Raw genomic sequence first — 14,842 nt, 5'->3', positions numbered from 1 at the left:
CGGAAATGTCCAAAAGATAGTACTCGGAAACATTCAAAATTTTTGAGCGACGTTTAAACATTTAAATTTTAAGCTGAAATTTTCAGCGTAGTCATCAATTCACAAATATAAACTATTGCTGCCACAATCTTTTCGGTTCCCATAATTTTCATTAAGAATTTAAATTTCATTTTAAAAACCGAATTATATAAAATTGTATCTTATTAATTGCATGCCAATTCACCTATAATTATAATTTGAGTGGATTGTTTTAATAATGATATTAGCTAAGTAATTAAGTAAACTTATGTTATGACAATTACTTTTAAATTGTCTACTAAATAAACTAGTGCTGATAAAAAAAAAATTAATATTTTAAACAATTATGAATATGAAATTCTTGTTTTTTGCATCAAGATATACATGAAAAATACACTATATCCTTTATAACGAGTGCCATATTCTTTTTGATGTTATTTGCAGGTATATCTTGATTTTGTCACAAATTTCAAATCCAACTCCACCGCCCATTTTATGGCATTAAGCAATCAACGAGAAAGAAAAAATTCAGAAATAAAAAATTCGAATTTCAATCATTTTTTATATTTTCAAAATTCGTAAGCGACCCCTTAAAAATTTTTTATCGAACTGATTTTTGGAGAGACTTCTTGAAACATCTTTAACCAATAAATTTTCATAAGAGACTCGAAAAAAAAAGTAGTTGGTTTTTTTAGGTCATCCTACTATACATACTGTTTTATTATATATTTTGACTAAAATTGCTACTAAAGACATAGCAACAAAAAAAAATTATCGACGGACAAAACGGTCGGTAAAAAAAATGTCCCTGGCTAAACATACTGATTGAAAAGAATTGAGAAGCAGTCACCCCACGCAAACTGTATATCTATATATACAAACAAGAGAATTAAAATTATTGAAAAGAATTCGAATTTCATCATTTTTAATTCTTTTCAATCAATATTTTTGAACGAGGTTCTACTCACATGCTTGTAATTGTACTTTTCTTTTTTTCAAGCACAACAAATATGTAAAATTAAAAAAAAAAAACCGCAGCTGTTTTTTCCTCGGTAATTTGAACCGATGACCTAAATATTTTAATACAAATAAAACTACTTTCCACTAATTCTAAAAAAATCATAAAATTGTAAATCTGACAGAAAAGTTACTGAAAATAAAATAATTCACGACTTTGAATTATATCATATGCTCTATTATATTTCATATTTCTATTATGTCAACCTTTGATAATATTAATACTCAGTAACTTTGCACAAAAAAAAATCATAAGTATATTCTACTGTTAAACTCTCAATAGAGTATTTAATTAGAGTATATGAAAGCATATGTTATATGTGTGAGTGCGTCTGCATGAATATACAAATATATCTATGCGCCTGAAAAAAATTAAAATCAATGAGAAAATAAGAGAGAGAAAGAGAAAGAGAGACAAGATTATGACATAATAAATATTAATTAATACAAAAAAAAAGTAGCGGACAAAAAGATGTTTATTTATTATTAGAAACATTAGCTGTATAAAACAAAATTTCAAAAAATTTACTATTGCATTATAATAATTTTTTACCATATGCCATGAATTTTGCTTAAATTAAAAATTATTGATTACTTAATTCATTTTAGATCGAAAAAAATGACATAATTTAGGATTTCGAATGTTTTTTTTTTTTTTTTTTTTTGATTAAACTAAAAAAAACTTTGTGTGATTAATTTTTGCTTATAAATTTTTGTAAGTATTCGCTTATAATTAAAGGGTACTCATATGGCAATTAATCGTCCATAAAACACAATCGATTGCAAATTTTTATAAGTTTAGTCAAATATATTGTGTATATGGTGTACGCTCGATGTTTTGGTTGGTTAATATATTGTTTTTTAATTATTTATAATTATTATTTTTTTTTTTTGTTTTTTTTTTTTTGTTTTTTTTTTTTTTCGTTAAAGGAGTTAAATAATTATTAATAATATAAATATCGCCGATAATATATAATAGTAAAATTGACAATTAAAAATTACGTACATCCTCTAGTAATTTGAAATATTTCATTATTAAAAAAAAAAATGGATTCAAAAAATATTTGGAAGTCTGAAATCAAATTGATAAAATAATCCATCATATTCAAATTGTTATTTAAAAAGAATTAAGTTAAAAACAAAGGGTTAAAACAATTACTAGAGAATATAAAATCAATTGCACGTAGAAAAATAATCATAAAATAGCTGTGAAAAAATAGATATGGAATAAGTATACAAATCGATACAATTATTGTACTTAATATAGATAAATGTTACTAATTACTACATACTTATAAGATTATCACTTTCAAAAGTATAAAATACATATGTAATCATAATTGTTTTTAATTTGCGAAGAATTATTAAATAGTTACGACATCTTGAGAGATTAAGTTCAATCAAGTGCTTAAAAAAAGTTTATTGCACTGTTTCTTTACGATTATTTTTGAATTTTCATATTCAATAAGTTTATGTTTTGATGTAAGCTCATTCTGTTCAGATAATTCGACGTTAAACCAAAAAAATTTTTCATCATATTACGAAAAAATTTTATCATCAGAAGTTAATAAATTTTAATTTTTAATTTCATCCAAGCTTATTCGTGGCACAAGTAATATCACATATAAATTTTGAACTTTCTTTTCATCTTTTTCTTTTAGTAAACGAATAAACTTTTTGCACCGCTAAATGCCGAATCATAATTTTTATCTTAATCCAAATATAAATTTCTAAAATCTACAGTCTTTTATTCTTGCCGAAAATCAAGTATCGTATTTACTCATTTGGTTTTATCTCGTCGACCGAAATGACTGGTTCAACTAATCAATTATCTGGTCAGAAATAATGCCAAGTACATTTTCGATTGATTCATTTGCGCTTACGTTACAAAAACGTATACAATATCATGTGACAATAATCTCAACTTTCATTTACAAAATTCAGTCATTCAGATTATTTAAAATTTACTTTTCTAAAATAGTTAGACAGTTGTAATCGAAAATTCTATACTTGATTTCACAATTTTTATTTTATCAATATCACTTAAACATTAATTATAATTAGATATTTCATCAATAATAAATATTTTTTTTTTTCACTACCTTTGTTTTGAAAATTTCTATATTTGTTATTTATTTGGAGTTGAAAAAAGATTTGGTTAAAGTTTTTTTTTTCGTAATTTTTATTATTTTATTTTTTTTTTTATTTTTTTCTTTTTTTTTCTTTGTTGTTCCAATAATGAATCAAATGTATTTATCATGAATCTTTTATCCCAAATATTATTTACAGATCAAAATTAAAATGTTTTTTTTTTTCACTCTGTTACAACAACAGAATACTAAAGCTGATCTTACATCTAGAATAAATGTGCTTGATCGCAAATTAAGTTATATTTATAAAAATTAATCAATAAGATATAAATTGTACTTGAATATCTTACTAAGCTATGTTAAAAAAAAAAAAAAAAATTAATACCACATTTGAATTTTATCCGGACATCGTACAATGTAACATATTTCTATAAATACTATAAAAAAAGCGAAAAATACCAATAAATACTGATTTTGTTTACATAAGCATTTGCTTAGAATGACTAGATACCAAATTACACTCACATATACACATAAATAAATATATTTTATGTATTTATTTATATGTATATACTATAATTATAAATAATATTAGTTCAGTATTACCTTCATCCGGAAACAATTAAAAAAAAAAATAATTAACAGTGTCCAGATAAATTTACGAGAAGATACAGACAAAGTACTCTTAGAAAAAAATTGTTTTTGTTCTAAGCTTATCTATAAATAATAATTAAACGTAGCACATGAATACAAGAATAATATCTAACGTGAATACAAATACATAATTTACATATATACATCACATACTTAAAAAATATTAATTCATACAATATATGTCGTTCAATTATTTTTACTTATCAAGCGAAAAATATTTAAATTAAAAAAAAATTTCATTTTTAAAATGATTTTTATTCTCAAAAACATGAGAGGAAATTTTTTGCTCATTTCAAAGTATATTTTTTTTATTTTAAATAAATTCGTAATCAGACTTAATAAAAATATTTAAGATTATGAAAACATAAATAATCAAATTTTTCAAAATAAAAAATTTAATTGTAAAAAAAAAAAATGATCCGTTGAAATTAAAAAAATGTATATTAACTTTCAAGTACACGAAAGGGATCTCATTGAACTTTTTTTTCAGTTCCGTGACTTATTCCCAAAAATAACTCGTATACTTAAGAACTAAATATCAAAATTAAAAAAAGATTTATACAACTTGCTGCACGTAATTGGCTGGATTATTTTGCCTTTTCTATTATTTATTTTTTTTTTTTCAATTGTTTGTGCTCTGATATTTAAATTATTTAATTATTTTTTTCAACTTGTTCTCAATTTAATTGTTATGAAGATAAACAATTAAATATCGTAAAAATACGACAAAAATGGACTGTGAATTAATGATATAACTAGGTAACCGGTTTGTGTTTAATGCCCAGCGAAGTTCAACCTGTCTCAATGAAACGATCGTTTTGCTATTCATTCTAAACGACATTGTCCAACGTATCATTTCTTGATATAAGTTAATTGTATGTAAATGGATCTCGAGTGTCGGATCGAATGGTTAACTTGTACGCGTCAACGTAAAGTATTTATTTATAAACTCTGCTTATAATTATTAATTATATAATCTGTAAATTATCGATGCATATCTGTGAAAAAATATTGATCACAATTATCGATGGCTCGGCCAGCGATTATGGCTCAATTAAAAAATTACATAGGCCATTCAGTCATTTATTATCCTTCTTTAATCTATTGACTTTAATAATTGTATTATTGCAATATGGGTACGATCCAAACAACTCGAGATTGGGTGCTTCTAAACACTGCTTGGCAAAAATCTATAACAATATTATAATATGATATGCAACATTTATAATCTAATCTTATTTCGGTAAACTACTTGTCATTGTATGTTGCTGGGCATCCCGTTTCCAATATTGTAACCAAATTATCTATTGCATTTATATCTGTAGTTTTTTTTTCTTATTCTTTATTGTAACAAAAAATATGCAAAAAAATTGTTTCTTGTAATAATTTGCTTACCAATATAATAACAGATAATAAAGATTGTTTTGTATCGTACACTGAAAAAAAAAAAACTGTTTTCATGTATTTGCGTGTTTGTATCCCCCCGAGAAAATTATTTGTTTACCCTTAGTAAAAATGTACTCCAATCAAGAATATTTTTTTAAAATGAGAATACAAATTCTAAAATCAAGAAAATATTATTCGGTTGGAGTATATTATTACTATGATTAAACAAATATTTACTTGGGGGGATACAAACACGCAGATACTTGAAAACAGTTTTTTTTTTCGGTGTAGTATTGGTTTTATAGGCATTTGTTAAGTTGATAAAAAATTTTAATTTTTATATATATTTTTAACTAAAGAAAGTGTGATTTAAAAAAATGAAAATTTTGCAGACATTGCAAAACTTATTTTTATCCGATACTATTGTAAAACGTATTACTTATTTTAATATATAATAATATATAGTTGTAATCTGTTTTTTATTTGATTGTATGTGAGGTAAAGGAGCCTGTCAATGTGATCAGTGCGATCTCAAGATTTCAATAAATATTATCGTGTTAATGATATATTTTATAAAAAAAAAAATAATAATCAAACTCGATAACATTTAACATCTTTTAATAGATCGTACTTATGGAACTATTGTCATCTGTAAAATATAATATAAAAAGTCCTGAGTTGTACTGTATGGTACTATGGCTATGGAGTTGCATGGAGCGAGTCTGTGACAATAAAATCCAATTTTAATGCCAACTTTAATTCAACAAATTATCACGGCTTATTGTATGTTTACTATTATTATTGTACATATGGAATAAAGAATATTGTTAACAAATATAAATAATTACTATAAAGATTATATTATATATATGAAGTAAAAACAATATAGGTATTGATTTTAATTATTAATGGAAAAAATTGACACAGACCCAATAGCTCCCTTATAATATACTGTTTAATTAAATCTGCTGCAATGTTTGCAATCACGGTTTGTAGTTGATAACTGTTTAATAATAAATATTATTACTCTGTTGAGCTGTCGATTGGCTGTATATTGCAATCAATGTGTATGGTGAAAATATAATTAATGATTGTTTGATTTTTTTTTGTTTTTTGTTTTTTTTTTTCTGTCATGATTCTATTTTATAATTTTCTTCCAATACACATCAAAATGCAATTATTATAAAGTAAATATAATTCTCTGTAAGAATATAATATTGTTGTAAATATCTGTAGTCTGTGTAACACTGTATAGCATCAAAGGAATTAACAAGGCTTTTTTCTGCACTATTACCATTTGTTTATGATTTTTTCTTTTTATTATTATTATTACTATTATAACTGGCTGCGGAAAAATTATCAGTACGAGGTGGGATGGCTGCTCCACCTACGGCATTATTTAGTCACTTCTCTCCTCTCTTTTTTTTTTTATTATTATTAATGTTTTTATTTTTTTTTTTTTTATTTTTTATTTTTTTTTTTTTTTTTTTGTCTTTTTTCTTTTTGTTTTAAAACTTGACACGGGTGTCACGTACAATCAATATGTTTTTTCCGAAAAATTGTATGTACAACCTACATTTAAATTGAAGTTTCAAGTTCGTAAAAAATTATTTACGTAACAGTTATACTAAATTATTATGTCTTCACTCGCAGAGGAAAAATTTCGAATTGTACGTTTTACCGTGTCTTTTCGGTTCCCGACCGTAATTAATACACAGTATCAGCCTTATTTGTAGTTAATACTACTAAAATCATTAATCAAGTAATAAAGATACGTTTACTATTTAATCACAAGTTCACTAAAAAATAATCATTCTCTCTTTTTTAATCATATCACAAATTATATGCTTGGCAATTTATAAAAAAAAATTCAAACTTAAATTATTGAAAATTAATAGGATAAATGCAATCGAATAGCACTAACCCTATTCGCATTTTAAAATAAGATAATAACAATAAATAATAATGATTAAGACAACGTAAACAACTAGTACGACGCATTAAATTGAAGCATACCACCAGCGAAACTTTTTGAGTCACCGATTTGAGCTACCTCAACAGGATACGCGCTATCACCAACATGAGCATGAAAAGCTCGAAGCTTCTCCTCACTGCTACCTTCATCAGTTACAACTTCTTCGGGACTACCAAGATGCTGTTGTAACGACGCCGTTGGCGGGATTTGATTGCCCTCAATCTGATTTTGACTTTGTTGAGCAGATTGCGAAGACATCGATGTTTCGATACCATTTTGAATTTGAAGATGTGATTGTTGTTGTTGGGACTGTTGTTGTTGTTGCTGTGGCTGTTGTTGTTGCTGTTGTTGTTGTTGTTGATGCAGTGGAGGCACAGTTTGTTCCTGTTTTGGAATTTTGACCTGATGTTGATAAATTTCCTCTTGAAGCCGTCGGTCGATAGGATTGATGTCGTGGAAGCTGACCAGATGACGCTTGAGATATAGCTTGGTCTTGAAGGACTTGCTACATATGGGGCATGTGACACTCTGAGGGTTGTGGATGAGGCGCATGTGCTGCCGCAGGTTGGACAAGTTACTGTACATGCGGTTGCACACAAGACAAGGGCGTGGGTCCAGCGAGTGCAGTTTACGCAGGTCAGCTGCAACACACACACAACTTGCTCTAACCGGATAGCAGCGCACAACATAGCAACGTTACCAGCAAATAGCCACCATTTAAGTCTTTTTATATATTTTTAATAAACAATTAATTTTCAACGTTTAGTCACAAAAATTTTAATGGCTTTCTTTGAATTAATCAACCCACCACAGGACAGCAACAACCAGCAAGATAAAACCTATTAGTATTTTTATACTTATATTTTTTGCTGCCTGGACGGTACACGTTTGAACTATGATAATTAAAGAACTATAATAAATTTATTTATTTTTTTTTTTTCCAATGATACCGAAAAATTATTTATGATTTTTTTTTATTTTTTTTTTTTATTTCTTTTTTTATTATTTTTTTTTTTTCTAACAAGAAAACCATAAAAAAATAATGTCAATAATATTTGAATAACTCAATGAGCCTTCGACTCATGATTGAATTATGTAGTATAAGTAAATAAGCCACTTTTTGTTAAATTTGTAAATTTGATTAGTAGACAAATAATAAGCAAATGAGTGAAAATTTAATGATGCTAAAATAATAACACGATCACTGGATGTTGTGCAGCATCGTGAAAGATATAAAAAAACATGTGAGGAAGTACGAATGATTACGTACAAAAGCAATTTGATTTTAAATATTTATAAGCATTTTTTATTTTGTTTAGAACGCATGAAATTAATTATGGATTAATTTATGTACACGTAAGGGCAGCAGAATATTAATTGATTAAATCATTTTGGATAGGAACTTTAAATGAATGAATATAATAACAACACGTAAGCTTTCATACAACGCAGCTGATTAGCTGCCAAACTGCACTCTGTGGACTTTTATTTAATTTTCTACTTTATTTATCTACGGGTCTGTCACAGAGCCCTTGAGTGTCAAATGTCTTCCTACCGCCTACAATAACCTATCGAGCTACACACGAGCTTACCATTTCAAACCATAATCCTTTTCTCCTTCATATATCTTTTTCTCTCTTTTCTCTCTTTCTCTATACTCTTTTTTTCTCGCACACTCTTCTCACATATTTTTTATATGAATAAATGTATATAAATATAGATATTTTTTTTTTTTTTAATATTTTGATTCAAGTTTTTAGCAAATGTGATGCAATGGCTAGGTTGTTGCTGTTTGTAATGGTGCTCGCACTACTGGTAATTAAAGGAATGTTTACTCACCTTGCTCTTGATTTGGTTCAGCATTCCCGTGTGATGGGCCTGGTATTCCTCCTTCCAGTCCACTCCCTGAAAATACAAAATATTAATAATCCATATTGAAAATGTACCTGAAGATCGGAATATTTTTCGCACAACGAAAAAAAAAAAAAATGGAAAGTAAAAAATCTTGTGGATGACTAGATTTCTGAAATATTTCGCACATTAATGCTGGTATGCCAACTTAGAATTGCAACTACCCCCAACTATCCTTTAAGTCACCCTAAGTAGTGGAACTACATAAATTTTTTTCACTTTCGTCACGCGAAAAACGTCCCGATCTTCAGGCACATTATTGAAAAAATCGACTGCAGTCTATATAAAATTTTAATCACCTTGATAAGTTGATGGGTAGGTTGGCAAAACTTCCATGCCCCCGTCCAAACTGATAAATCCTCCAGGTACCGCATTAACTTCTTGCTTTGGTGAGTAATCTTCATCGCTACCATACTCAGGTAGTTCAACCTTAGGCTAAAAATTGTAAGCAAAAAAAGTAATGCTTGGTTACATTAAATAAAAATGTACTTGAATTAAATTTAAATATGTAAAATATACCTCAACAATATCGAGATCTTTGTAACAATCGAGCTGAACTTGTGGCTCAATTACGGGACGAGTACGAGGAGTAGAAGTGGTACAAGGCGCAACTGCGGGTAATGGACTAGAGTTTTTCGGTGAATCACTTTTTTTACACAGCCTTTTGAGAGGTGGTGGACTCGATGCTGGTGGAGTTCTGCTGCGATCCTCATCAAAGTTAGGTGAAATTAAGCCACGACCATTTGAAGGATGAATATTGTTAGTTTTAGAGTGCTGAAAATGATTTATTCAAAAATTATTATAACTATTGTCTCCATATCAACATGATATAAAACATGTTGAAAAACATTAAGATTAAGAGAATAATTATATATAGATATTACGCGTTTAAGTAAAATATTTATAATACATGTAAGCGAATAGCATTTCTTAACTGTGATTTTTTTTTCAAATATTTATTTTTAAAAAAATAAAATATTTAGTACGACACACAATATTTATTGAATTTTTATAACTTTTTTTACATATATATACATATATATATATATATATATATATATATATATATATATATATATATATATGTGTGTGTGTGTGTGTGTGTGTGTGTGTGTGTGTGTGTGTGTGTGTGTGTGTGTGTGTGTGTGTATATATCAGTGTAATAAGCCTTATATTTTGTGAAATTTAAATAAGTGCTATTAATAAAAATCAATTGTAATAATTGGAATTAAAGTAAACCTTTTCGTTGTTTTGTTGATTTTGTGAGTCTGTAAGTCCGCGAATTTGAAGCGACTCAGCAGTGCGTAGAAAAGTCGGTAATTCTGCTTGAGAAATATTCACCTCACCAGCATACATAAATTCCAACAAAGATTGTAGGTGTTCAAATTCTACATCCCTCATAAAAATTATCGGATGTTTGCAAGGATTTGTCTATAACAATGACATTATATATATATATATATATATATATATATATATATATATATATAAACAAATACAGACATATACATAGAAATTAACTAAAAAATAATTATAATCAGAAAATAATTTATAATATAATTGTGACAGAAACATAGAGGTTGGGAAGTATTACTCAAATGTAAACTGGATTTGTCTATAAAAAGCATATGCTGCCTTCTCACTCAGTATAGATATTACATAACTAGATAGCTATGGTGGCTAACTTATGAGCTCAAGATAAAAAAAAATAGCACGCTAATATTAAATAATGAATACTTGTCATAAAACAGTAGTGTAACCAATAAATCGATAGAATTAATATTTAAGCCACAAAAAATTTTAATTTCTTTCTAAAAAATTAAAATTTTTTTCTAAAAAATTAGAAATCTGACTTGGTAATTATAATAGATCTGAACAATTATCTATTAATATTAACTTATCAACGAATATAAAAAAATAAAAATAAAAATTTTAACAACGATAAAAACCAATTTATGATAAATTGATCGATGTATTGAAGTTTGACTAGTATGTACTTGTAGAATTATTCATTACGAGGTCAGGAGGCAATGTACATTACATATAAGCATGTAACCATCAGTTGTACGGTGAAGAGAGAGAAAGAGTGAGAGAGAAACAGAAAAAAAAAAGAGAGAGAGAGAGAAAGACATGAGAAAGAGTGAGAGAGAGACATGAGAAAGAGGTACAAGTGAGCAGGAAGGGGACTTTAAGAAATAGTGAGGCGGAAGAGTATAAGGGGAAAGGAGACAGATTTCTAACCTTGAACAACTCCTTGAAGTACGGACTGCAAGCCGAAAGAACGACCTTGTGAGCCTGGAGTCTCCTCCCATCACAGGCAAAGGTGACGTCCACAAAGTCCTCATCATCGCGTAATGCTTCAAATTGACTTGTTATATTTGCCTGAAAGTTGTTCCACCGCAAGCAAAACTGCTGCTGACTATCCGTCATTTCTCCCTTACACTCCCACTCAAATCCCACCGGTACTTGGTCGTCGTCGTCGTCGTTGTCTTCGTTGTCGCTTATGTATTTTACCAATACCTCCTCACCTATTATACGACAATAATTTAAGAAGTTATATATTTACAAAATCGAGCCCACCTTATCCCTCAATAAAACTTAAAATCACACATTTATACCACCCCGCCACGTCTTCTTATATTATCGTAACACTAAGTTAACGTATCTCTCTCATTACTGTAAAAATGTAAAAAGTGAATCAATGACTGAAGAGGAAACGTACGATATATATAAATAATGACAATCGATATCCGGGCGGGCAATATGGCAGCACTAAAATTCACTAGTACAAAAAGTAATTATTATCATAATGATATTGTTTTAAGCAAAAAGATAAGCACAAATGTTGTAAGTTCAATTTAATCGTATTACAAATGACAATTTACTTTCTGATAAATTATACAATTATTACTTATTTTTTATGACATTTTGATTTAATAAAAATACGCATGCGTATTTGTGTAAATTTTACGTTTCCGGTTACAAAACTCAGTATGACAAACATTTGCTTGATAATGGTCAAGTTAGATAATCACTTTAAAGACAACATAGTTTATAGTTTATGCAATAAACAAATTAAATACGATCATAAAATATTATAAATTATTTATTCAACAACAATCGTAAGCCATTTGCACATTAAATTTTTAATAAAAAAATAAAAATCTTAAACGAAACTAACTTCTGACATCTTAGACCACCAGACGACAGCACAGAGAACAGTATGCACATAGCGATACCTTGCGGTTAAAATTAGAACGTATCTATTCAATTGAGGCCAGAGGAGAAAAACAAAAGAGACGGTGTGTCATGCGTATTAAACATACACGAATAATTTCTAGTGGCTCCGTCTATGACAATATTTTTTTAATACTACTAAATTTAAAAAATAGGCAACAGAGTTCCAACACGTGATATTATGAATAAATAATAACAAATTATAAAATCTGCAAAGATTAAAATGACTCCCCACCCAGAATCAATTTTGAAAATTTTAACAATGAAAAATTTTTAAAAATTCCATTTTTTACATTTTTCTTGGTTATTTAATATTTTAAGATTCCGATCTGATTTAAAGTTCGTTTGACTTTTCATCTAAATAACTTTCATCGATTTCTGTCCGAACTTAGTGTTTTATCAAAAATTATCGTCAACAAAACTTTAGGAATTACTTATTTTTTAATGATTTCAGATTTTTGAATATTCCTAGTTTAATATATGACAGTACTTTTTTTGTGTTATAAGAAGTATTGTTGAGTTTAATGATCTCAAATATGTTTATATGCCCTGATTAAGAAATCTAATTTGCAATCATTTGTGATTACGTAACTCTAAATAATTTTGAATCATTCCAAATTATCTGAATTATTTTGCTTTCGAGTATAAATTTTGGAATGAATCATTTTAAATCATATTGAATTAAAAAATAACGAAATATTATTTTCTGATTTGAAATTATTTAAAATAATTTGAACTCTCGAATAATTTCAAATTAAATTGAATTAGAAAATAATATCGTAATTTCTGGTTCATGATTTTTATGATTTAAAACAATTCGAAGTTGAAAATTTTGATTTCAAATTATAATTTTATGATATGATACAATATGAAATAATTTAGATTTTTCAAATCATTTCAAATTAGATTTTTTAATAGAGTAAACGCCTGTTTTGGTAACTACTCTCTGTTTTAAAGTTATGATTCAATCTAAAAAAAAACACTAACTTTTCGATTGATTTTAATTCAATTTCTTTATTTCTCATACATTTACGTCGTTGTTTTTCTGCAATAAGTCAACTTGCCATAACTTCTCGCTTAAAAAATTTGTAATTTTCAAAAAATTAAATGTTATTATTTTCATTCAAATATCGAGTTGTTCTTGCATTCGAAAAAAGACCTAGTAGAACTCAGATAAATATGCGGTGAAAATTTGAGCTTAATCGGTACAGCAGATTATGAGATGTTTAGAAAATAAAATTATTTCGAAAAAATGCTTTATTTGAATAACTTTGAAACTACTTTACCTATCAATTTTGAAATTTAGTCAGCTCTAAATAAAAAAAACCGCGTAAAATGCTGCAAACCAACATCAGTTGATTTATTCGGGAAATGTAAAAAAAAAATATATTCATATATATATTTACAGTAATATATAACTATTTTGTCTACGTCAACGGCGTCCGTGACGTAAGATGGTTAGCGTCCCGGTGCATGTGCCATACAGTCTATTGGCCCGTATATTAATATCCCCTCGACCCTTCGTCGATTCTTCTCAGTTCTCCGTCTCCTAAAATTAACTCGTGGTGTTTTTCAATTACTTTGAAGTGTTAAATTTTAAATCTCATGTGCCAGACATTCCCAGTTGTTGACTATTATTTAATGTGTTCATAATTTTTTTATTATCTATACTACAGGTTAACGTATTCCTTATTTTTGAATGTATCGCGGGTTACCACTGAAGAAAAAGAAACAATAGTGAGTATAAGATGAGATAGAACGGGAAACAATCAGGTGCTCGTGAAAAATGGCAGTTTTGTGACGTGCGCCTTTTTGCAAGGGCTAAAGTGTCGTTTGTTTCTGTTGGCAACAACAAATATTTAATCAAGAAAAAATGCATGCCTGGGTTACTTTTTCGGTAAACAGTTTAATATTTTATTTTAATTTCATAATTATTATTACTTGTCATTATTATCAATAATCTTAGAGGACGAAATATCGTGGGTTTCGTTTATATCGATATTATATTACTATATCGCTTTTGTGAGCATCATGGTTAACCTAATTTCACAGCTGAGGGCAGAGCAAAGTTAATCGATATTATTAAATTTAAATGAGATCGAAAATCTTTTTACCGTGAACAATGTAAAATTATTTTTTACAATTTTTATTGTAACAATTTATTTTTTTCCGTGATAAAGTTCACCTGCATCCATTTGTTCAATACGATTTAGTCATTTTCATGAATTATTTATGAAACTTGTACTTTACAAAACTATATATTTGTATATATGTTTTTTTTTTCTTAACACGTGTAGACTTTATGATTCGTAATTTCATCAAGTTAAATGTGTTTCCTTTTGAAGTAAATGTATTGTTAACATTTTTAAGTCATTTATTGCTAACTTTACAAATGGTTTAATAAATGTTTTGTACTGCACCTGTAGTTACATCACTCTTAAGTAACTAATTATTAATTTAATTTTTTTCTTTTATTTACATATTTTTAATTTTTAAAGTAATTAAAGCTATTATTTTTATTCTTTTCTAGCAAATTCCTGGTTATAACCATTGG

General features: G+C 27.4%; 1 protein-coding gene across 5 annotated transcripts in view; it reads right to left on the bottom strand.

Annotated features, from left to right (window-relative positions):
* Positions 1 to 12,321, bottom strand: part of LOC103577582 (sex determination protein fruitless) — an 88,584-nt gene extending 76,263 nt beyond the window's left edge. Inside the window, exons 1-7 of one of the 5 annotated variants that reach the window (XM_008558279.3) lie at positions 12,233 to 12,321; positions 11,293 to 11,579; positions 10,291 to 10,482; positions 9,571 to 9,825; positions 9,351 to 9,486; positions 8,980 to 9,045; positions 6,630 to 7,781 (exon numbers count right to left, since the gene is read on the bottom strand). In XM_008558279.3, coding sequence (XP_008556501.1) covers positions 7,153 to 7,781; positions 8,980 to 9,045; positions 9,351 to 9,486; positions 9,571 to 9,825; positions 10,291 to 10,482; positions 11,293 to 11,481 — 1,467 coding nt within the window. In that variant the 5' untranslated portion in view covers positions 11,482 to 11,579; positions 12,233 to 12,321 and the 3' untranslated portion in view covers positions 6,630 to 7,152. The other 4 variants (XM_008558281.3, XM_008558280.3, XM_053739613.1 and 1 more) reach the window with 4 other exon arrangements.
* Positions 12,322 to 14,842: the final 2,521 nt, after the last annotated feature.

The sequence above is a fragment of the Microplitis demolitor genome, chromosome 5, assembly GCF_026212275.2.
Source record: "Microplitis demolitor isolate Queensland-Clemson2020A chromosome 5, iyMicDemo2.1a, whole genome shotgun sequence".
In the NCBI taxonomy this organism is placed as follows: Eukaryota; Metazoa; Arthropoda; class Insecta; order Hymenoptera; family Braconidae; genus Microplitis; species Microplitis demolitor.
The sequence above is the reverse complement of the archived record's forward strand: the minus strand, read 5'-3'. Positions and strand labels throughout refer to the sequence as shown.